The sequence below is a fragment of the Tamandua tetradactyla genome, chromosome 15 (assembly GCF_023851605.1).
Source record: "Tamandua tetradactyla isolate mTamTet1 chromosome 15, mTamTet1.pri, whole genome shotgun sequence".
Classification (NCBI taxonomy): Eukaryota; Metazoa; Chordata; class Mammalia; order Pilosa; family Myrmecophagidae; genus Tamandua; species Tamandua tetradactyla.
In genome coordinates this window covers 49681136-49704528 of record NC_135341.1, presented here as the reverse complement: position 1 = coordinate 49704528, position 23393 = coordinate 49681136, and the positions used below count along the sequence as shown (strand labels likewise).

At 39.1% G+C, this 23393-nt stretch overlaps 1 protein-coding gene across 1 annotated transcript in view; it reads left to right on the top strand.

The window, feature by feature from the left end:
- The window catches only part of ITGA9 (integrin subunit alpha 9), a 447613-nt gene that overhangs the window by 385446 nt on the left and 38774 nt on the right, over nucleotides 1-23393 (top strand). Inside the window, exon 24 of the mRNA XM_077129816.1 lies at nucleotides 22513-22638. Within this exon, the coding sequence (XP_076985931.1) occupies nucleotides 22513-22638 (126 nt within the window). The remainder of the gene's footprint in view (nucleotides 1-22512; nucleotides 22639-23393) is intronic.

The window sequence follows — 23393 nt, the reverse complement described above, 5'->3', positions numbered from 1 at the left end:
AACTGAGCACCAGCTACTGTGCCTCTTCATCCAACCTTTCCCATTGCAAACTTCTGACCAGGCAATGAGCATCTAGTTTGTTGTTTAAGAACTTACCAACTTCTAGCCCTGATAATTTCTCTGTGTAAAGAAATCAACACAAAGTTCCTAATGACCAAAATCATGAGGTCCCCAACCCTGCATGACCTCCCAACCCACCTTTCCAGGGCATTTCCTACAATATCCCTTGCCCACACTTCTTTTACACCCCATCATCCTACAGCCACTCTGAACCCTGAGAGCTGCTGAACTTAACCTCCCCGGGCCTCCTGACCTTGTCAATAGCTTCTCCCTTCCCTCTAGCTGTAGAAAGCCCACTCATTCCTCAAGACCCTATTCACAATATCCTTTCTTCCATCAAGCTCTCCCAGATGCCTTCCCAAATGGTCCTGCCTCAGGGCCTTTGCACCTGCCTCTGCTGGGAACACTCTTTCCCAGACCTTTGCATGACTGGCTCCTTTTCATAATGCAAGTCTGAGCAAAGGCCACCTTCTCAATGAGTTCTTCCCTGATCACCTTAGCTAAAAATTACAAACCACCATTGCTCTCTGTTCCCTTTCCTATGTGTTACTTTTCTCGTAGCTCCCATCACTGTCTGAAATTACTACTTCTTTTTGTCTTTTTCCATGAGGTTAAAATGCCAGGAGAGTAAAGGTCATAGTTGTCTTGTTTTCTGTGTATCCCCAGCATTTAGTGCCTGGGACATAGTATGGGCTCAAGTAAGTGAAAGAATTGGCTTCTCTTGCTCTATTGGTATCACCCTCAGATGTATTTCTTTCTGCCTTTAGGGTAGAAAACACACCTAACAGAACTGGGGAAATTTGTATTGAATTGAAATCCTCAAGTTGAGATGTTTTGGAACCTTTCCTTAAACCACAGCAGAGGTTATCTTAATTTCAATGTGAGAATAAGTTAAAAGGCGAAACTTAGACATAAGGACTGAATCACTTATCAGAAATGAAGGCTTTTACGAGCAAGGGCTTCATAACTAAGCGCCACAAACTTTTGGTCAGAAGTATTGTGAAAATATTCTCTTTCTCCTTCCCTCCCCCTGTCTTTCTCTACCCACCCCCCTTTCTCCCTTTTCCTCTCCCTCTCTTTCTTGTTCTCTCCCCACCCCACACCCACACACAAGTCTGCTGATCTCAGCGACGGCCCCAAACAATTTTTTTTCTTCTTTCTGCACATGTCTGAATATTAGTTGAACAGTCAAGCTCCTGCAGTGGGTCAGGATAAGGTTTGCATTAAAATATTTTTTCTCAACAGAAGCCAAATGCTTAAAAGCAGGAAGATGGCTGATTGGATTCTGGAGCAAGAGTTACGTTTCTAGGCTCTTGGTCAATTTCAGTTTTGGCCAGAGGGAGAAAGCCTGTATGTTTCTATGCTCTGAGTATACTCGACACATGCCCCTTTGGAAAGTGAGGATAAACCACAGCCTGGGCTGTCCATGCGTGGTGTGGTTTAGAGGCTGCTCTACCCTGCATGGACAGAGAATAAATCAGGCCAGCAGTGTGTCGCCCTGCTGCGGGAAGGGCGCCCAGCCTTATAAGGGAGCCCGTGTGTCTCGTGTTCACCACTGCTGTGACATCTGGAAGCATTAACGCTTCACAGCCAGCTTGTGAGCCACTTGGAATGCCAGTGCCGAGGTGCCTGGTGTTTTCTGCTCTCCTACGTGAATAGGCCTTAAAAGTTCATGATTATGCATTTCACTTTGGTTCATTCCTTTTTTTCGTTCCTTAAAAGCAACATGACACAGAGCCCCATCATTGCTGGGGTGATCGGTCGTTACCAAATTTGATAACAGGAAATCTCACTCAGGATAAACAGAGTTCATCAGCCATTACAGAGAAACACATGGTTCAAATTTAACATGCCGAGGATTAATTGAGTACGCCTCGGAAGCACAGAAACAGGAAAACTCCTTTCTGACATACGCACAAAGTTTCTTCTGACCCAAAGAGTTGCATCCACATTGTTAGACACTGAGAAGTAATTATTTCCCCAGCTATCAGGGAGCCAACTTAGCTTGCTTCTCTTTAATAATCTAAACTTGTGACCTAAAGCATATTTCGGGCCTCCCATGAAGTTCTTGAAACTTTAGGCTTAATGGATGTCATCTAGGTTTCTCCTTTCACTGCTCTGATGTATATACTCAGAGAAACACCGTAAGAGGTTACACAGATGGTGACACATGAAACTTAGCATCCTGAAAATGATTATTTACCTTTTGATAAAAGGGTAATGATAAAATGATACCTTTAATAAATGCAGAAATGAACCAATGAGTCAGTAGTTCTGCTAATTTATCCTTTAACATAAGCTGGACACAAACTTCATTCTTTGCTATAAGATGAATCCAAGAGCTAGAACCAGAATTTAAATAAACGGAAATGATTCCAAGGACTGTGTTTTCTCGTGTGGGGGCTACTGACTCATTTATTATCCAAATCAACAGACTGTTCTGCTTCAAAATGTTTCATTATCTGTGGAAGGAAAACATTTTTGGCATGTACATCAAGTACTCAGATAACATATTTATGTCTCGGTTTTTTTCTCGCTAAAGTGAATCTGACTGCATCTGGAAATCCTTTGTGTCACTTTTGCTCTGAAACTACACCCCGTCTGTATCACTTTAACTCCAGTAAAAGGCCATCCTCGTGCTTGTGAAACCGCCTCATCTGGGGGGCTTGTCTTTCTCTGATTAAATGGAAATGAATTCTGTTCTACAGGGCAGCCCGGCAGTAGACTGCACTTTTGACTTTCCAGCATGTAGCTTGTCACACCCAAAGGAAGAAAAGGGCGGGCGTGGGGGATGGGAGAAGGTATTATTTCACTGTGTAAGGTTTAGTCAAACCCTAAGCGAATGGGGGTAAAAAATTAATTGGCTTTTATTAAAAGAAGTGAAATTTTTCATAAAGTAACGGCAGACTCATACAAAAGCCAAAACTGTACAACGGAATATGCTCTCACTTTTCTCTGGAATGTTGGGTTTGAGGCTTTTCCCCTTTATTTTCTGTTTCAGTTTGGTTTTTCGACTCAGTCCATTTTTAACGGAAGTGATTGCCTTAGGTAGTTGGGTAGTGGGTGGGGAAAGCAAATGTTTTATTTAGAATGCAATCTTCCATCAGAAAGGAAAAGACGGCATTATGATCTTTTAAGTTATGTTTTTCAGGTTTAGAAAGACCATCTTTTCCTTTCTGGTAGTAATGACACTCGATCATTTCTTAACTTGCTCCTCCTGCTCCAGCCACTAACTCCAAAGATTCAGCAGATGGTCATTGTGTGCCTTCATTTATCCTTTTCAGTTCAAAGACAGAGCACAGCTCCTTACTTGAGCGTCAGGGATAGGACAGACTGTCCAAAGCTAGAGCCTTAAATTAAGTTACCTTATTGTGTGTTCATCTAGTTTTCCTCTTTGGATTTGTGTCTATTTGTATGAATGCACTGAAACCTCTAGCTATACATACAAGTAAATATCAGAAAATCAGAACTTGCTGATTTGATAAAGGAGATCCTTTTCACAAAGCAAAAGGAATCCTTCACTCTTTAGAACCATCTACCAAAGGATGCCTGTGAGAATTCCCTGTTACCTTTAAATGGTGTGATGAATGTGCATGCAAAATTGTGTTGCTAACATAAATTTTGCATTACTGAAATTACTAACACAAGCATATCCATAATAAGGAAGTGTCCAAGATTGCTATCACTGTTTCTCTGGCCTTACGTTAAATTGAGACATTGCTATTGAAAAATCAGAGTAATCAGTGGAACATCCACCCATTCCAGGTTAATCTGGGTCTTCATTATAACAAAAGGCTTGAAATCAGTGGTGATCATGGAAATATTTGTTTTGGGATCTCTTATTAAAAATATTATCATATTTCGTGTTCTTTAGTTAATACCCCTCAATGGTAAGTCATCGCAACATGATTTAATATAAGATATAATATGAAACTCTATAAAAGTGAAAAGTGACTATCACGGTTTACATTTTGCTGAATGGAAATAATGTAGCTATTTTTTTTTTGCATGTACAGGCACCGGGAATGGAACCCAGGTCTCTGGCATGGCAGGTGACAGCTCTGCCTGCTGAGCCACCGTGACCTGTAGCTCTATTTATCTTTCTAGTATTGAATGTCATCTTATTTATCTTTCCAGTATTGAATGTCTCATGGTCAGCCTAATTAACCAGTTGATATCATTTCTTGGTCATTTTTTTGTATTATTTTTATCTCAAACCAAAGAGTCCTAGAATTAATATCGCAAAAACCACTGTAGTAAATGTTCAGTCCCCTGTGGCAGCATGTGGCTTACCGTCTTTTGATATCTTGGTTCCAAGAGTAGGCAGTCGGTAATTGAATTAGCTAAATAGGCATTCAAAACATTTTCTGGGTTTCAAACTCAAAGGGCGTGTGAAAACAGAAGAGCAGGTGGCAAGTTAGGGGACAGGTCATGTTTACCCAGTTGCCTTCAACTGTGATTGGTGTAACATGATATGGTAAAGTGTCCCCGGGATGTAGCAGAGAACATGAAGTGAATGATTAACAGATAAATGTGAGTTAACATGGAACACATGTTATTCCTAAATAAACCTATGCTCCCTTTAATTCAAGTCAATTCAACAAACATGGTTTTTAGATCAAACTTTACCCAAGACTTACATTGGTGAAGACCCCAAGCATCGTTCATGGGGAGTAATGTTGTCACTGAGTTTGTTCCTTTGCTGAATTAATCTTCATTTCTCTTTAATTGACTATGCACTGCCTTCAAGGGGCATCAAGTCAGGGATACATTCCAAATGGTGACTCTCATTAACCCTGGGACCCCAGCCAGCAGTGGACATGGCAGATGCGGTCTCTGCTCTCCTCAGGCTTCGACTCAGTGGGAGTTACAGACTTTAATCAAATGGTCATACACATAAAGGATGATGATGTTACACAGTGCTGTGTAAGGGGATTCAACCTGGGAGGGAAGTCAGAAAAGGCTTTCTGAGGAAGATACCTGGGAACTGAGGGTTCCCAGGAATAGGCGGGAAGGCCATTCTATAGAGCAGAGACAGCATGTGCAAAGACCCAGTGGTAGCAGGGAGCCTGGTAAGCACAGGGGCCTGAAAGAAGGCCTGTGTGACTGGATTACAAAAGCAAAAGAGAACACAATCTGATTTGGGGCTAGAAAAATACCTGGAAACCAGGCTAGGCATGGACATGTCAAGTTTTGTCTTGACCCCAAGAGCAGCGTGAAGAATGGAAAAATTTAAGGCAGGGAAGGGCCTTGATAGACAAGATCCCCCTAGGGAAAGTGCTTACCTGGGATGCATGTCATACTTCTCTGCTAGACTGTGAGTGGCTGAAGGTAGATCTTGGTCATCACCATCATCCAGTACACAGCACAGTGCCAGGCACAAGGAAAATGCTACATGAATGCTTGTGGAATGGGTGGGTGGGTGGGTGAATTAATAGACCGCCCCGTTGTTCCCTGTGCAATGTTCACCATACTCCTCCTTGCACAAGGCCAGCTCTGCCCATGTGTTGAAGACAGTTATTGTGAGCTCTACATCTAAAGCTCCTGTGGCTTTCTCCTGTTGTATGTTTGGGCCAAGTTTGTGTCTGTGCCTGGGTTTATTTGCTGTTCTTCATGAAGTGTGGTGCTTTGTTATAGCAGAATCAGAAATGCAGACTGTGACAGGAGCTGACCTGCTGGTGGAGATATAAATGTGTAGACAAGATTTATGATCACAATAGGAGCCCTGCTGTCAGGTTCCAAGTGGATAAATGATGAGATCATGGCCGGTGTGCATTTGGGCTTTGGGGTATGGAGCAGTGAATGTACAGCCTGGGCGTGCAGAACAGGGAGCATCCTGGTGGGTCCTTTGTTGAAGGTGCTCCTCCCACAGTCAGAGCTTATAGGTAAGCGGCAGGTTACTTGAGGTTTCTGAGCTTCACTTCTCACCTGTAAAATGGTGGTGATGAATAAGGAGGCAAGAGGTCCCAGTTCGTCTGAAACAGCCCTGATACATTTCTTTGTCTTTCTGCTCTATCTTGTTGACTTCCCCCCTTCATTTTAAAAAAATCCTAATTTAGACAATAAATTATGTGGTTACCCTTGTAATAATAGAGCCCTCTGCACTTGGGTGTTCTGAGGATTCAGTGAATCCCATAGCTCTTAGAATAGTTCCAATGTTAGCTATTATTATTCCCAGTTAGATCGGAACTCATTATAGAAGCAGGGCCATGGTCAACTAGAATTAGTTTCCAGGATGATGTAGTTGGGGCATGAGACTTAGAAAACAGACCAGAGGACTGTCATCCAGTCTTCAGGCTGCAAGCCTGGGAATGGAGATTTGGGTAGAACTGCTCTGGTCTGGGGACTTGAAGGAGAACTGTGTCTTCTCTCACTCACTCTAGGTCAATAAACAATTCTTAGAAGTTCCTTATGCAGACCTCTCTTCATAACCTACAACATGGAAATGGACCTGTTTCCTCCACCCACTTTATCAGATCGTCATAGCCTGGAAGGCCTTTAGTAAAAGTCCTAGACATCCCTTTTCCACCTGGTGGCAGATGTTAGTAACATCTGAAACAAAAGGTCAACTCTTTTTTCAGTACCATGCTCATGGAATCAGCCCCAAGTCGCACTTCAAACCCAGTACTCCATGAAACAACGCCACCTGGAATGAACATGGGTATATTCCATATGACAGGCCAGGGATCTTGGAGTCTTCTGACCAGATTGGCTCCCCTGACTGAGGCTGACCTGGACTCTACCACCCAGTGCAGCGCAAGAAGAAAATGTTGCCTCCCCCTTGTTTTTGAATTAAGAGGATAGTTAAAACCAAGTTGTGGAAGGTAGATGGCTGGCAATTACTTATCTACATAATGGGAGATTAGGTGACTCTATGCCCTAATGAAATGCAAAGATAGTCCCAGAAGTGTGTAGTCACCATCGAAGGACCACTTTAGTGATCACAGGGCCCACCACCCTAATTTTACAGAAGAGGACACTGAGGACCTGGAGTGCCTGAATTGGCACAGCTGTAAGAAGACAGACCTGGAGCTGCAGCCATGGACCACTTAGTGTTCATCGAGAGCATCCATGCTATGGAATTACTTAATTGGGTGCCAGTCACTGCTAACAACTAACCACGTGACCTTGGACAAGTGACTCCACCTGTGGACCTCTGGGGCCTCTGGCTCCTTATTTGTCAGCTGAGGCCATGAGACTATGTGATCTTGGAGCTGCCTTCCAGAAACAGTATTCTCCGATGACTAAGAGACAGCACAGAATGGCCTGGCCTCCCAGCCAGCTTGTATCTCCTACAGTCTGAACAGGAATTGGATTTTTGCCATGGTGGCAGAAATGAGTCAGGATGGAAGACTCTAGGATTCCCAGCCCTCTTAGCTAGCAGTTACTTGCCTCTGACCTAGTACAAACAGAGAGGGATAATTCTTCCCACACTCTCTCCTCCATGACACTCTTCACTGCTCACCCCCATCCTCAAGCCTCCTACCTAAGAGGCAGTACAGGGAAGTGGGTACAAATAGATCTCTGGAACAAGGTGGCCTGCTCTCCAACCCTGCTCTGTAGCCTTCTAGTTGGGTGACCTCGGGTGGGCCGTCTCTCCCCCCACCCCCACCCCGTCTCTCAGTTTCTTCATCTGCAAAATGGAGATAAAGGTAATAGCCATCTCAAGGGATTGTTGTGAGAATTAAATGAAATATTACGTGCAGAGCCTGGCTCTCAGTTAAGGGTTATCTAAGTGGTAAGTGTTTGTCTTGTGCTATTACAAACATATCTATCCAACACACAGAGAAAAATCCCTCCCTTTCATGACCCTGACCAGGAACTGAGTTGCTGAATTTTAGCTGTGGAGCTACAACAGGATTTGCTGTTCTGCACAAAAAGACCTATCTCCATTTGAAAAGGGACCACCCTGAACCTTCCAGAAAAATGTTGTTTTCCCCGACTGAAGTGGTTCCCACATGACCACAGTCAGGAGCAGAACTGCCCAAGAATTTCTCATTCACCGCAGCCTCGGTCTTCACTTCCCTTCTGCGAATACCACTGGAGTGGATCAAGTGTCACTTCGAGGCCCACCATATCATCACCACTCCCCTGTTAACAGGCCACCCCAGGAACGCCTGGTGGAAAGAGGAAAACAAAGCTCTGAGCCACATCTCTGCCCCCATCGAGGGGATGCTGAGGCTTTGTTTGTTGCTCACCCCCACCCCTGCCAGTCTAGGCAGGCTGACGGTCTCTGCAGGCATCTTGCGACTGAGAGGAGGGCACCAGGCTCTTCACACCTGAAGCACGTTAGCAAAACTGGTTGGACTCTGCTTCCATCCTTTCCCTGCCTAGAAACCCAAGTTCCAATTTGCAAAGCTAAGAGGAACTCTGCCCCTAGCCATGATTTTAATTAGGGATGGACATATCCTGCAAAACTCGGAGGCACTGTTTATCTAAACCCAGACCAAATGTTTTGGGTGGCTGGGCCTGATCCTCTTCACGCAGAAATCTGCACACTACCAGGCTGCAGTAGGATCATTTTTTCCTGTGGTCTTTCAGCAGAGGTCCCCTCCGGAAGACACATGGGGAAAGTAGAGACCCTCAGGCATCAGAGTGAAAAATGGTGGAAATTCAGAGCATGAGCGCACACATTCAAACTCTCCAGTGCCCAATGAATGTAAATGTTTTCCATCTTTGTTGTACCACATATGCACAAATCTAGGGCAACCCCCAAATAACACAGTCCCCGCCTCCCTATGAGATGATTTTTAAAAACTTTTTATTGACAAAACAAAACAACATACAAACCTGGACATTCGTAACATATGAACATTCCATATTTGATGTGCAATCAATGGCTCACAATATCATCACATAGTTGTATATTCATCACCATGATCATTTCTTAGAACATTTGCATCACTCCAGAAAAATAAAAAGAAAAAACTCATACATACCATGCCCCTTACCCCTCCCTCTCTTTGATCACTAGTATTTCCATCTACCCAATTTATTTTAACATTTGTTCCACCTGTTATTTATTTATTTATTTTTAATCCATATTTTTTGCTCATCTGTCCATACCGTAGATAAAAGGAGCATCAGACACAAGGTTTTCACAATCACACAGTCACATTGTGAAAGCTATATTGTTATACAATCATCTTCAAGAAACATAGCTACTGGAACACAGCTCTACAGTCTCAGGCACTTCCCTCTAGCCTCTGTAATACACCTTAAACAAAAAAGGGAATATCTATATAATGCATAAAAACAGCCTCCAGGATAACCTCTTGACTCTGTTTGAAATCTCTCGGCCACTGACACTTTATTTTGTCTCATTTCTCTCTTTCCCCTTTCAGTCAAGAAGTTTCTCTCAATCCCTTGATGCTGAGTCCCAGCTCATTCTAGAATTTCTGTCCCATGTTGCCAGGGAGGTTTACACCCCTGGGAGTTATGTCCCACGTAGAGAAGGGGAGGGCAGTATTGCTTGTTGTGTTGGTTGAGAGAGAGATAGGCCACATCTGAGCAACAAAAGAGATTCTCTGGGGATGACTCTTAGGCCTAATTTTAAGTAAGCTTAGCCTATCCTTTGCAGGGATGTTTCATAGGAACAAAACCCAAGATTGAGGGCTCAGCCTATTGATTTGATCGTCCCCACTGCTTGCAAGAATATCAGGAATTCTCCAAATGAGGAAGTTGAATTTTCCCCCTTTCTCCCCATTCCCCCAAGGGGACTTTGCAAATACTTCTTTATTCACTGTTCAAATCACTCTGGGATTTATCAGGGCATCACACTGGACAAACCTACAAAATCTCATTCCTGTTCCAGGTTCCATGTACTTATGGTAGTCAATTAACTTGTCCATATAACTTATATTAGGAAATGCACTAGTCAAAATATAAATTTCGTACCAAGTAAATATTTTTTGTTTCAGTCTCACACAGAGTTGAAGTTTTAAAATATGAATGAACATATATTTTCAACACCCTGCAATATTGACATTCCTTTGTTCTTCCTCATGCAAAAACGTTTTTCAATTTGTACATTTAGTCACTATCATTATACACTCTAGGCATTCCTACATTTTACCATCTCAGTCTTTATCGTCTATCTTTCCTTTTGGTTTCATAAGTACCCCCAGCCCTCCTCCTTCTCTCATTCTCACATTTGGCTTCATTCAGTATACTTAAACTATTGTGCTACAATCAGGTAGTATTGTGCTATCCATTTCTGAATTTTTACTCTCAGTCATGTAGCACAATCTATATCCCTTCAGCCCTATGTGGTGAAATTTTAAAACTTTTTTGCCAATTTACTAGGAATCAAATCCTGTTTGCCTTGAGGTGGGTGGTGAGGGCTAACTGGAAAGGGACCAGAGGGAACATTCTGGAATGATGGGTATGCTCTGAATCTTCATTAGGGTGGAGATTAGATGGATGTTTTCATTTGTCAAAACTCATCGAACTGTACTCTTAAGATCTATGCATTTTAATGAATGCAAATTTTACCTCAATAAAAAAAATTTAGGAAAATGAATGAAATAATCAGCTACCCACTTATAATATTTAGCTTAAGCATATAGTTGCATGCTTAAAATCAAATATGAATAATATGTATTAATTTTATAACATTGCTTTTTCTATTCTCACATTTCACAAAATCATTTTATTCAAATGTGTATCTTTTGAGATCAGTGTCTCTCATTACTAAGCCACTTTTTTAGTCAACTGTATATCATCTTCAATTCATCTAATTTATGTGCATGCAGAACTTTTTGAATCTTTGTTGAATGCTGAAAGTTTATGGCAAGACTCAAATTCTAATTTGCATTGCAGCTCTTGTTTTTTTCCCCATTTTTCTTATACATGAATAGTCATAATCCATACCACATAACCTATTTTCATATTGCTTTCTAAAATGAGTTTTAAATATTTATGCAACAATTGCATCCCAAGACTAATCACCAAATTTCTGTTAAATCTCAATGCCTCGTTTCCATTAGTTCCTTCTGGTGACCTCTAAAGCATCTGAAAACAACACTGATTGAAGCCACTTCAGGCTGGTGTGTCTTCCCTAAATTTTGTGGCCCAAATAAAGTAATATTATGAGAGATTTTAAAGAACAAAAATGTTAGGCAACACCCTCTTTTCTAAAACCTTATTGGGAAAATAAATTGTTTATTTTCAAGCATGTATGATACACCCTGAAATGTGTTGAAACCAAAGGTAAAATAGGGATTAAGTTATTAAAGCTGAGGGGGTCTTATTATGTATTTCAGTATGAAAAGATTAACATTGTTATCTTAAGTTAAAATTTTCTATATGTAAAAATTTTAATTAAATCTTATTTCCTACTATGAATGAGAAGTTAAAACACATTCTTGAATAAATTCAGACACACGATATTTTACTCAAGGTTATTAGCAGGAGAGTTTCCTTTAAACGGATTATTCTGGTTAGAAATGAGACTGTAAATTACGATCCTAATTCGTGACTCACCAAGTGTGAATTTCGTGGCCTGACCTTAAGTCCTGCTCAGTCATCAGCTCCAGCTTAGTTTTATCAACAGCAATTCCTCAATTTATGCACTAAAAAATAACGTCGTTTCTTAAATAAATCACCTTGGAAAAACCACACCCTTTTTTTGCTTTTTTTTAAATTTATTTATTATTAAAAAAATAAAGAAACAAGATAAAACAACATACATAATCAGTAAATCACAATATCATCACTTAGTTGCATATTCATCGTTTCTTAGAACATTTGCATTAATTCAGAAAAAGAAATAAAAAGACAATAGAAAAAGAAAACGAACACAGGAAAGAAAAAAAAAATTATACTTACATACCCCTTACCCCTTGATTTCATTGATCACTAGCATTTAAACTAAATTTATTTTAGCATTTGTTCCCCCTATTATTTATTTTTATTCCACATGTTCTACTCCTTTGTTGACAAGGTGGATAAAAGGAGCATCAGACACAAGGTTTTCACAATCACACAGTCACATTGTGACAGCTGTATCATTATTCAATCATCCTCAAGAAACATGGCTACTGGAACACAGCTCTACATTTTCAGGCAGTTGCCTCCAGCCTCTCCATTGCATCTTGAATAACAAGATGATATCTACTTGATGCATAAGAATAACCTCCAGGATAACCTCTCGACTTTGTTTGGAATCTCTCAGCCATTGACACTTTGTCTCATTTCCTTCTTCCCCCTTTTGGTCGAGAAGGTTTTCTCAATCCCTTGATGCTAAATCTCAGCTCATTCTCGGGTTTTTCTCAATCTCTTGATGCTGAGTCTCCGTTCATTCCAAGATCTCTGTCCCACATTGCCAGGAAGGTCCATACCCCTGGGAGTCATGTCCCACGTAGAGAGGGGTAGGGTGGTGAGACTGCTCGTTGTGTTGGCTGGAGAGAGGGGCCACATCTGAGCAACAAAAGAGGCTCTCTTGGGGGTGACTCTTAGGCCTAAATTTTAAGTAGACTTGACCTATCCTTTGTGGGGTTAAGTTTCATATAAACAAACCCCATGACTGGGGGCTCTGCCTATAGCTTTGGTTGTCCACACTGCTTGTGAGAATATCAAGAATTCAACTTGGGGAAGTTGATTTTCTCCCCGTTCTCACCACTCCCCGAAGGGGACTTTGCAGATACTTTTCCACTCACTGATCAAATCACTCTGGGATTCATCGGGGCATCACTCTGGACAAACTAGCAAAATCTCATGTCCTACCTGAGATTCCAAGTACTTATGGCGTTCAATCAAACTATCTACATGAGTTATATTAGGAAATGCACTAGTCAAAATATGAATTTTATAACTAATAAACATTTTTTGCTTTAGTCTCATGGAGAAGGTGACAGTTTAAAATATTAATTACCATCTATTTTCAGTACCCTGCAATAATTACATTCTTTTGTTCTTCCTCATGCAAAAACATTTTTAAAATTGTACCTTGTACATTTCACTATTATTATACACTCTAGGAATTCCTAGATTATACCATCTCAGTCTTTAACATCTATCTTTCTTTCTGATTTCATTTATGTACCCAGCCCTCCTCCCTCTATCATTCTCACAAGCAACTTCATTCAGTGTTTTAACATAATTATAATACAGTTAGGTAGTATTGTGCTGTCCATTTCTGAGTTTTTGTATCCAGTCCTGTTGCACAGTCTGTATCCCTTCAGCTCCAATTACCCAATATCTTACCTTATTTCTATCTCCAGATCGTCTCTGTTAAGCAACAAAATATTCCAAGTTTATTCACCAATATCAGTTCATAACAATGAGACCATACAGTATTTGTCCTTTAGTTTTTGGCTAGTCTCACTCAGCATAATGTTCTCAAGGTCCATCCATGTTGTTACATACTTCATAAGCTTATTCTGTCTTAAAGCTGCATAATATTCCATCGTATGTATATACCAGAGTTTGTTTAGCCACTCATCTGTTGATGGACACTTTGGCTGTTTCCATCTCCTTGCAATTGTAAATAATGCTGCTATAAACATTGGTGTGCAAATGTCCGTTTGTGTCTTTGCCATTATGTCCTCTGAGTAGATACCTAGCAATGGTATTGCTGGGTCATATGGCAATTCTATATTCACCTTTTTGAGGAACCGCCAAACTGCCTTCCACAGTGGTTGCACCATTTGACATTCCCACCAACAGTGAATAAGTGTGCCTCTTTCTCCACATCCTCTCCAGCACTTGTCATTTTCTGTTTTGTTGATAATGGCCATTCTGGTGGATGTGAGATGATATCTCATTGTGGTTTTGATTTGCATTTCTCTAATGGCCAGGGAGGTTGAACATCTCTTCGTGTGCCTTTTGGCCATTTGTATTTCCTCTTCTGAGAGTTGTCTGTTCAAGTCTTTTTCCCATTTTGTAATTGGATTGGCTGTCTTTTTGTTGTTTAGTTGAACAATCTCTTTATAAATTCTGGATACTAGACCTTTATCTGATATGTCGTTTCCAAATATTGTCTCCCATTGTGTAGGCTGTCTTTTTACTTTCTTGATGAAGTTCTGTGATGCACACAAGTGTTTAATTTTGAGGAGTTCCCATTTCTTTCTTTCTTTCTTCAGTGCTCTTGCTTTAGGTGTAAGGTCTATAAAACCACTTCCAATTATAAGATTTATAAGATATTTCCCTACATTTTCCTCTAACTGTTTTATGGTCTTAGACCTAATGTTTAGATCTTTGATCCATTTTGAGTTAACTTTTGTATAGGGTGTGAGATACGGGTCTTCTTTCATTCTTTTGCATATGGATATCCAGTTCTCTAGGCACCACTTATTGAAGAGACTGTTCTGTCCCAAGTGAGTGGCTTGACTGCCTTATCAAAGATCAAATGTTCATAGATGAAAGGGTCTATATCTGAGCACTCTATTCGATTCCATTGGTCAATATATCTATCTTTATGCCAGTACCATGCTGTTTTGACCACTGTGGCTTCATAATATGCCTTAAAGTCAGGCAGCGTGAGACCTCCAGCTTCGTTTCTTTTCCTCAATATACTTTTAGCAATTCGGGGCACCCTGCCCTTCCAGATAAATTTGCTTTTCGGTTTTTCTATTTCTGAAAAGTAAGTTGTTGGGATTTTGATTGGTATTGCTTTGAATCTGTAAATCAATTTAGGTAGAATTGACTTTTCAACTATATTTAGTCTTCCATTCCATGAACACGGTGTGCCCTTCCATCTATTTAGGTCTTCTGTGATTTCTTTTAACAATTTCTTGTAGTTTTCTTTGTATAGGTCTTTTGTCTCTTTAGTTAAATTTATCCCTAAGTATTTTATTCTTTTAGTTACAATTGTAAATGGAATTCGTTTCTTGATTTCCCTCTCAGATTGTTCATTGCTAGTGTATAGAAACACTACAGATTTTTGAATGTTGATCTTGTAACCTGCCACTTTGCTGTACTCGTTTATTAGCTCTAGTAGTTTTGCTGTCGATTTTCCGGGTTTTCGAAGTATAGTATCATATCATCTGCAAACAGTGATAGTTTTACTTCTTCCTTTCCAATTTTGATGCCTTGTATTTCTTTTTCTTGTCTAATTGCTCTGGCTAGAACCTCCAACACAATGTTGAATAACAGTGGTGATAATGGGCATCCTTTTCTTGTTCCTGATCTTAGGGGGAAAGTTTTCAATTTTTCCCCATTGAGGACGATATTAGCTGTGGGTTTTTCATATATTCCCTTTATCATTTTAAGGAAATTCCCTTGTATTCCTATCCTTTGAAGTGTTTTCAACAGGAAACGATGTTGAATTTTGTCAAATGCCTTCTCTGCATCAATTAAGATGATCATGTGATTTTTCTGCTCTGATTTGTTGATATGTTGTATTACATTAATTGATTTTCTTATGTTGAACCATCCTTGCATACCTGAGATGAATCCTACTTGATCATGATGTATAATTTTTTTAATGTGCTTCTGGATTTGATTTGCTAGAATTTTGTTGAAGATTTTTGCATCTGTATTCATTAGAGAGATTGGTCTGTAGTTTTCTTTTTTTGTAATATCTTTGTCTGGTTTTGGTATGAGGGTGATGTTGGCTTCATAGAATGAATTAGATAGCTTTTCCTCCACTTCAATTTTTTTGAAGAGTTTGAGCAGGATTGGTACTAATTCTTTCTGGAATGTTTGGTAGAATTCACATGTGAAGCCGACTGGTCCTGGACTTTTCCTTTTGGGAAGCTTTTTAATGACTGATTCAGTTTCTTTACTTGTGATTGGTTTGTTGAGGTCATCTATTTCATCTTGAGTCAAAGTTGGTTGTTCATGCCTTTCTAGGAAGTTGTCCATTTCATCTACATTGTTGTATTTATTGGCATAAAGTTGTTCATAGTATCCTGTTAGTACCTCCTTTATTTCTGTGAGGTCAATGGTTATGTCTCCTCTTCATTTCTGATCTTATTTATTTGCGTCCTCTCTCTTCTTCTTTTTGTCAATCTTGCTAAGAGCCCATCAATCTTATTGATTTTCTCATAGAACCAACTTCTGGTTTTATTGATTTTCTCAATTGTTTTCATGTTCTCAATTTCATTTATTTCTGATCTTATCTTTGTTATTTCTTTCCTTTTGCTTGCTTTGGGGTTATTTTGCTGTTCTTTCTCCAGTTCTTCTAAATGGACAGTTAATTCCTGTATTTTTGCCCTTTCTTCTTTTTTGATATAGGCATTTAGGGTAATAAATTTCCCTCTTCGCACTGCCTTTGCTGCATCCCATAAGTTTTGATATGTTGTGTTTTCATTTTCATTTGCCTCAAGATATTTACTGATTTCTCTTGTAATTTCTCCCTTGACCCACTGGTTGTTTAAGAGTGTGTTGTTGACCCTCCATATATTTGTGAATTTTCTGGTGCTTTGCCTATTATTGATTTCCAACTTCATTCCCTTATGATCTGAGAAAGTGTTTTGTATGATTTCAATCTTTTTAAATTTGTTGATACTTGCTTTGTGACCCAGCATATGGTCTATCTTTGAGAATGATCCATGAGCACTTGAAAAAAATGTGTATCCTACTGTTGTGGGGTGTAATGTCCTATAAATATCTGTTAAGTCTAGCTCATTTATTGTAATATTCAAATTCTCTGTTTCTTTATTGATCCTCTGTCTAGATGGTCTGTCCATTGATGAGAGTGGGGAATTGAAGTCTCCAACTATTATGGTAGATGTGTCTATCTCCCGTTTCAGTGTTTGCAGTGTTTGCCTCATGTATTTTGGGGTATTCTGGTTTGGTGCATACATATTTATGATTGTTATGTCTTCTTGTTTAATTGTTCCTTTTATTAGTACATAGTATCCTTCTTTGTTTCTTTTAACTGTCTTACATTTGAAGTGTAATTTGTTGGATATTAGTATAGCTACTCCTGCTCTTTTCTGGTTGTTATTTGCATGAAATACCTTTTCCCAACCTTTCACTTTCTTTTTTTTTTTATTAATTAAAAAAAGAATTAACAAAACAATTAGAAATCATTCCAATCTACATGTACAATCAGTAATTCTTAATAACATCACATAGTTGCATATTCATCATTTCTTAGTACATTTGCATCGATTTAGAAAAAGAAATAAAAAGACAACAGAATAAGAATTAAAACAATAATAGAAAGAAAAAAAAAAACAAAAAACCTATACCTCACATGCAGCTTCATTCAGTGTTTTAACATAATTGCATTACAATTGGGTAGTATTGTGCTGTCCATTTCTGAGTTTTTATATCCAGTCCCGTTGTACAGTCTGTATCCCTTCAGCTCCAATTATCCCTTCTCTTTTTTTTTTTTTTTAATTAACGGAAAAAAAGAAATTAACCCAACATTTAGAGATCATACCATTCTACATATGCAATCATTAATTCTTAACATCATCACATAGATGCATGATCATCATTTCTTAGTACATATGCATTGGTTTAGAAGAACTAGCAACATAACCGAAAAAGATATAGAATGTTAATATAGAGAAAAAAATAAAAGTAATAATAGTAAGAACAAAACAAAACAAAACAAAAACCTATAGCTCAGATGCAGCTTCATTCAGTGTTTTAACATGATTACTTTACAATTAGGTATTATTGTGCTGTCCATTTTTGAGTTTTTGTATCTAGTCCTGTTACACCGTCTGTATCCGTTCAACTCCAATTGGCCATTATCTTACCCTGTTTCTACCTCCTGCTGGACTCTGTTATCAAGGACATATTCCAAATTTATTCTCGAATGTCTGTTCACATCAGTGGGACCATACAGTATTTGTCCTTTAGTTTTTGGCTAGACTCACTCAGCATAATGTTCTCTAGGTCCATCCATGTTATTACATGCTTCATAAGTTTATCCTGTCTTAAAGCTGCATAGTATTCCATCATATGTATATACCACAGTTTGTTTAGCCACTCTTCTGTTGATGGAGATTTCGGCTGTTTCCATCTCTTTGCAATTGTAAATAATGCTGCTATAAACATTGGTGTGCAAATGTCCGTTTGTGTCTTTGCCCGTAATTCCTTTGAGTATATTCCCAGCAATGGTATTGCTGGGTCGTATGGCAATTCTATATTCAGCTTTTTGAGGAACCGCCAAACTGCCTTCCACGGTGGTTGCACCATTTGACATTCCCACCAACAGTGGATAAGTGTGCCTCTTTCTCCGCATCCTCTCCAGCACTTGTCATTTTCTGTTTTGTTGATAATGGCCATTCTGGTGGGTGTGAGATGATATCTCATTGTGGTTTTGATTTGCATTTCTCTAATGGCCAGGGACATTGAGCATCTCTTCATGTGCCTTTTGGCCATTTGTATTTCCTCTTCTGATAGGTGTCTGTTCAAGTCTTTTTCCCATTTTGTAATTGGATTGGCTGTCTTTTTGTTGTTGAGATGAACAATCTCTTTATAAATTCTGGATACTAGACCTTTATCTGATATATCATTTCCAAATATTGTCTCCCATTGTGAAGGCTGTCTTTCTACTTTCTTGATGAAGTTCTTTGATGCACAAAAGTGTTTAATTTTGAGGAGTTCCCATTTATTTATTTCCTTCTTCAGTGCTCTTGCTTTAGGTTTAAGGTCCATAAAACCGCCTCCAGTTGTAAGATCCATAAGATATCTCCCAACATTTTCCTCTAACTGTTTATGGTCTTAGACCTAATGTTTAGATCTTTGATCCATTTTGAGTTAACTTTTGTATAGGGTGTGAGATATGGGTCTTCTTTCATTCTTTTGCATATGGATATCCAGTTCTCTAGGCACCATTTATTGAAGAGACTGCTCTGTCCCAGGTGAGTTGGCTTGACTGCCTTATCAAAGATCAAATGTCCATAGATGAAAGGGTCTATATCTGAGCACTCTATTCGATTCCATTGGTCGATATATCTATCTTTATGCCAATACCATGCTGTTTTGACCACTGTGGCTTCATAATATGCCTTAAAGTCAGGCAGCGCGAGACCTCCAGCTTCGTTTTTTTTCCTCAAGATGCTTTTAGCAATTCGGGGCACCCTGCCCTTCCAGATAAATTTGCTTATTGGTTTTTCTATTTCTGAAAAATAAGTTGTTGGTATTTTGATTGGTATTGCATTGAATCTGTAAATCAATTTAGGTAGGATTGACATCTTAACTATATTTAGTCTTCCAATCCATGAACACGGTTTGCCCTTCCATCTATTTAGGTCTTCTGTGATTTCTTTTAGCAGTTTTTTGTAGTTTTCTTTATATAGGTTTTTTGTCTCTTTAGTTAAATTTATTCCTAGGTATTTTATTCTTTTAGTTGCAATTGTAAATGGGATTCGTTTCTTGATTTCCCCCTCAGCTTGTTCATTACTAGTGTATAGAAATGCTACAGATTTTTGAATGTTGATCTTGTAACCTGCTACTTTGCTGTACTCATTTATTAGCTCTAGTAGTTTTGTTGTGGATTTTTCCGGGTTTTCAACGTATAGTATCATATCGTCTGCAAACAGTGATAGTTTTACTTCTTCCTTTCCAATTTTGATGCCTTGTATTTCTTTTTCTTGTCTAATTGCTCTGGCTAGAACCTCCAACACAATGTTGAATAATAGTGGTGATAGTGGACATCCTTGTCTTGTTCCTGATCTTAGGGGGAAAGTTTTCAATTTTTCCCCACTGAGGATGATATTAGCTGTGGGTTTTTCATATATTCCCTCTATCATTTTAAGGAAGTTCCCTTGTATTCCTATCTTTTGAAGCGTTTTCAACAGGAAAGGATGTTGAATTTTGTCAAATGCCTTCTCTGCATCAATTGAGATGATCATGTGATTTTTCTGCTTTGATTTGTTGATATGTTGTATTACATTAATTGATTTTCTTATGTTGAACCATCCTTGCATACCTGGGATGAATCCTACTTGGTCATGATGTATAATTCTTTTAATGTGTTGTTGGATACGATTTGCTAGAATTTTATTGAGGATTTTTGCATCTGTATTCATTAGAGAGATTGGTCTGTAGTTTTCTTTTTTTGTAATATCTTTGCCTGATTTTGGTATGAGGGTGATGTTGGCTCCATAGAATGAATTAGGCAGTTTTCCCTCCACTTCGATTTTTTTGAAGAGTTTGAGGAGAATTGGTACTAATTCTTTCTGGAATGTTTGGTAGAATTCACATGTGAAGCCATCTGGTCCTGGACTTTTCTTTTTAGGAAGCTTTTGAATGACTAATTCAATTTCTTTACTTGTGATTGGTTTGTTGAGGTCATCTATGTCTTCTTGAGCCAACCTTTCACTTTCAACCTATGTTTATCTTTGGGTCTAAGATGTGTTTCCTGTAGACAGCATATAGAAGGATCCTGTTTTTTAATCCATTCTGCCAGTCTATGTCTTTTGATTGGGGAGTTCAATCCATTAACACTTAGTGTTATTACTGTTTGGGTAGTACTTTCCTCTACCATTTTGCCTTTTTATTTTATATGTCATATCTAATTTTCCTTCTTTCTACACTCTTCTCCACACCTCTCTCTTCTGTGTTTTCGTATCTGTCTCTAGTGCTCCCTTTAGTATTTCTTGCAGAAATACTCTTGCAGAGCTGGTCTCTTGGTCACAAATTCTCTCAGTGATTTTTTGTCTGAAAATATTTTAATTTATCCCTCATTTTTGAAGGACAATTTTGCTGGGTATAGAATTCTTGGTTGGCAGTTTTTCTCTTTTAGTAATTTAAATATATCATCCCACTGTCTTCTCGCCTCCATGGTTTCTGCTGAGAGATCTACACACAGTCTTATTGGGTTTCCCTTGTATGTGATGGATTGCTTTTCTCTTGCTGCTTTCAAGATCCTCTCTTTCTCTTTGACCTCTGACATTCTGACTAGTAAGTGTCTTGGAGAAAGTATATTTGGATCTATTCTCTTTGGGGTACACTGCACTTCTTGGATCTATAATTTTAGGTCTTTCACAAGAGTTGGGAAATTTTCAGTGATAATTTCTTCCATTAGTTTTTCTCCTCCTTTTCCCTTCTCTTCTTCTTCTGGGACACCCACAACACGTATATTTGTGTGCTTCATGTTATCATTCAGTTCCCTGAGTCCCTGCTCGTATTTTTCCATTTTTTTTCCCTATGGTTTCTGTTTCTTGTTGGATTTCAGATGTTCCATTCTCCAGTTCAGTAATCCTAACCTCTGTCTCTTGAAATCTACCCTTGTAGGTTTCCGTTGTTTTTTTCATCTCTTCTACTGTACCTTTCATCCCCATAAGTTCCGTGATTTGTTTTTTTAGACTTTCCATTTCATCTTTTTGTTCATTCCTTGCCTTCTTCATATCCTCCCTCAATTCATTGATTTGGTTTTTGATGAGGTTTTCCATGTCTGTTCGTACATTCTGAATTAGTTGTTTCAGCTCTTGTATCTCATTTGAACTATTGGTTTGTTCCTTTGACTGGGCCATATCTTCAATTTTCCTGGTGTGATTTGTTATTTTTTGCTGGCATCTAGACATTTAATTACCTTAATTAGTTTATTCTGGAGATTGCTTTCACTTCTCTTACCTAGGGTTTTCTTGCTAGATGAATTTGTTGTCTATCTGTTCTTTGACCTTCAGTTCAGTTTTTTCTGGACCTCTAGCTTAGGTTTTGTTTAACAGAGGAGAATTTTTCAGTTCTTGTTTTCTTGTTTCTTGCCCTGCTTGTATGGTGCCTTTTCCCTCACCACCCTCAGGAGGGTCTACGTAGGTATTATAGACTCCAGCCGGGTTTTCCTGGACTAAACTGGCCTCCTTTCAGGGGGAAAGAGTCACCTGCATCAGTTTTCTCCGAGGGTGAGACCCAGCAGGTTAAAAGACTTTCCTGTGAAGTCTCTGGGTTCTGTTTTTCTTATCCTGCCCAGTATGTGGCGTGTCTGCCTGTGATTGATGGTCTAATTAGAGCAGAGACAGAAGCCAAAACACCTCTACTTGATGCCCCTCCCGTTCTCTACAGTGGCTTCTAAGGGATTTTGCAGCACCCTGGATGCACAGATTGGGATACAGATTGAAAACATCAGCAGTGGAACACACATATGCTGGGGCCCAGAAGACTCCAATTCAAGATATGTCCCCATTAATTCCTGATTCTCTGATTTTGGACAAGTGACTTGACCTGAATCACAGTTTTTTCAGTGGACAAAGAGCATCAGTACCTAGCTGAGAGAGCTGCTATAAAGATGTTTGTAAATGTGCTTTGGAAACTAAGAAGTATAAGGTTTACTTTGTTCCTTTTGTATTACTATTTCCTAGTCACATCTCATATGTGTGTTGTGTGCTTTCTCATCTCAATTATTTAAGGACTTGGGTTTCATTTATCCTATTTGGTCCTGTTGATGTTACAGCTTTTGCCTTTTAGCTTTTTGGTCTTTGTCCACTAGAAAATGGACAAAGACAAATAGTTGAATTTGGGCTCTACCACTGCCCCCCTGGACAATAGGAAACACCGGTCCCTTGAGACTGGCCACTCTAATGGATCTCTTTCTGTTTTCAGGTAGGCCAAGAGAAAGGAAACTGTTCTTTCCAGAAAAACCCAACCCCATGCATCATCCCTCAAGAACAAGAAAATATCTTCCATACAATATTTGCATTTTTCACAAAATCTGGAAGAAAAGTGTTGGTAAGATTTTGCTTACTGGTTGGGGTGACATGGGTGCTTCTCACTAGGAAGACAAGTCTGTGATGAGGGACCTGATTTCTGTTTGGTATATATTATTCCTCAAATCTTATTTTAATCAATTGACTTAATAAAGTCACAAGGACTGTCATCTCCTATCTTTCAGCCTGAAATCTTAATCAAAGTGTTAACTTTACATTCCAACTCAAGTGCCTGAGAAGGGGTAAACCTTTGCAGCCCATCAAACACAGAGTAAAAAGTTTCTACAACTGGTTTGAGTCTGAACAAGGGTGAAGTTCTTTGAGAAACTATTTGATATCTCCTAAAACTAAACATACGTGTACCCTATGACCCAGCAGTTCCATTCCTGGATATATCCCCAGGAGAAATAGGTACTTGTGTCCCTCGAAAGTGTTATGTATAATAGCCCCAAACTGGAAACAACTCAAATGTCCATCAACAGGAGAAAGAGTAACGTAATTATGGTGTATCTGTACACTATACTATTAGGCAGCAATGAAAATAACAAACTACTGCTACAAATGGCAATATGAATGATTCTCACAATTGTAATACTGAACAAAAGAAGACAGAGTCAAAAGGATACATACTGTAAGATTTCAGTTATATAAAGTTAAAAAATAGGCAAAAACTAATCTTTGGTGAATAGAGTTCAGGACAATGGTTATTTTGGGGAGATATTGACTGAGAGGGCTTGAGGAAGCCCCACCTAAATGCTAAAAATGTTCTACACTTGA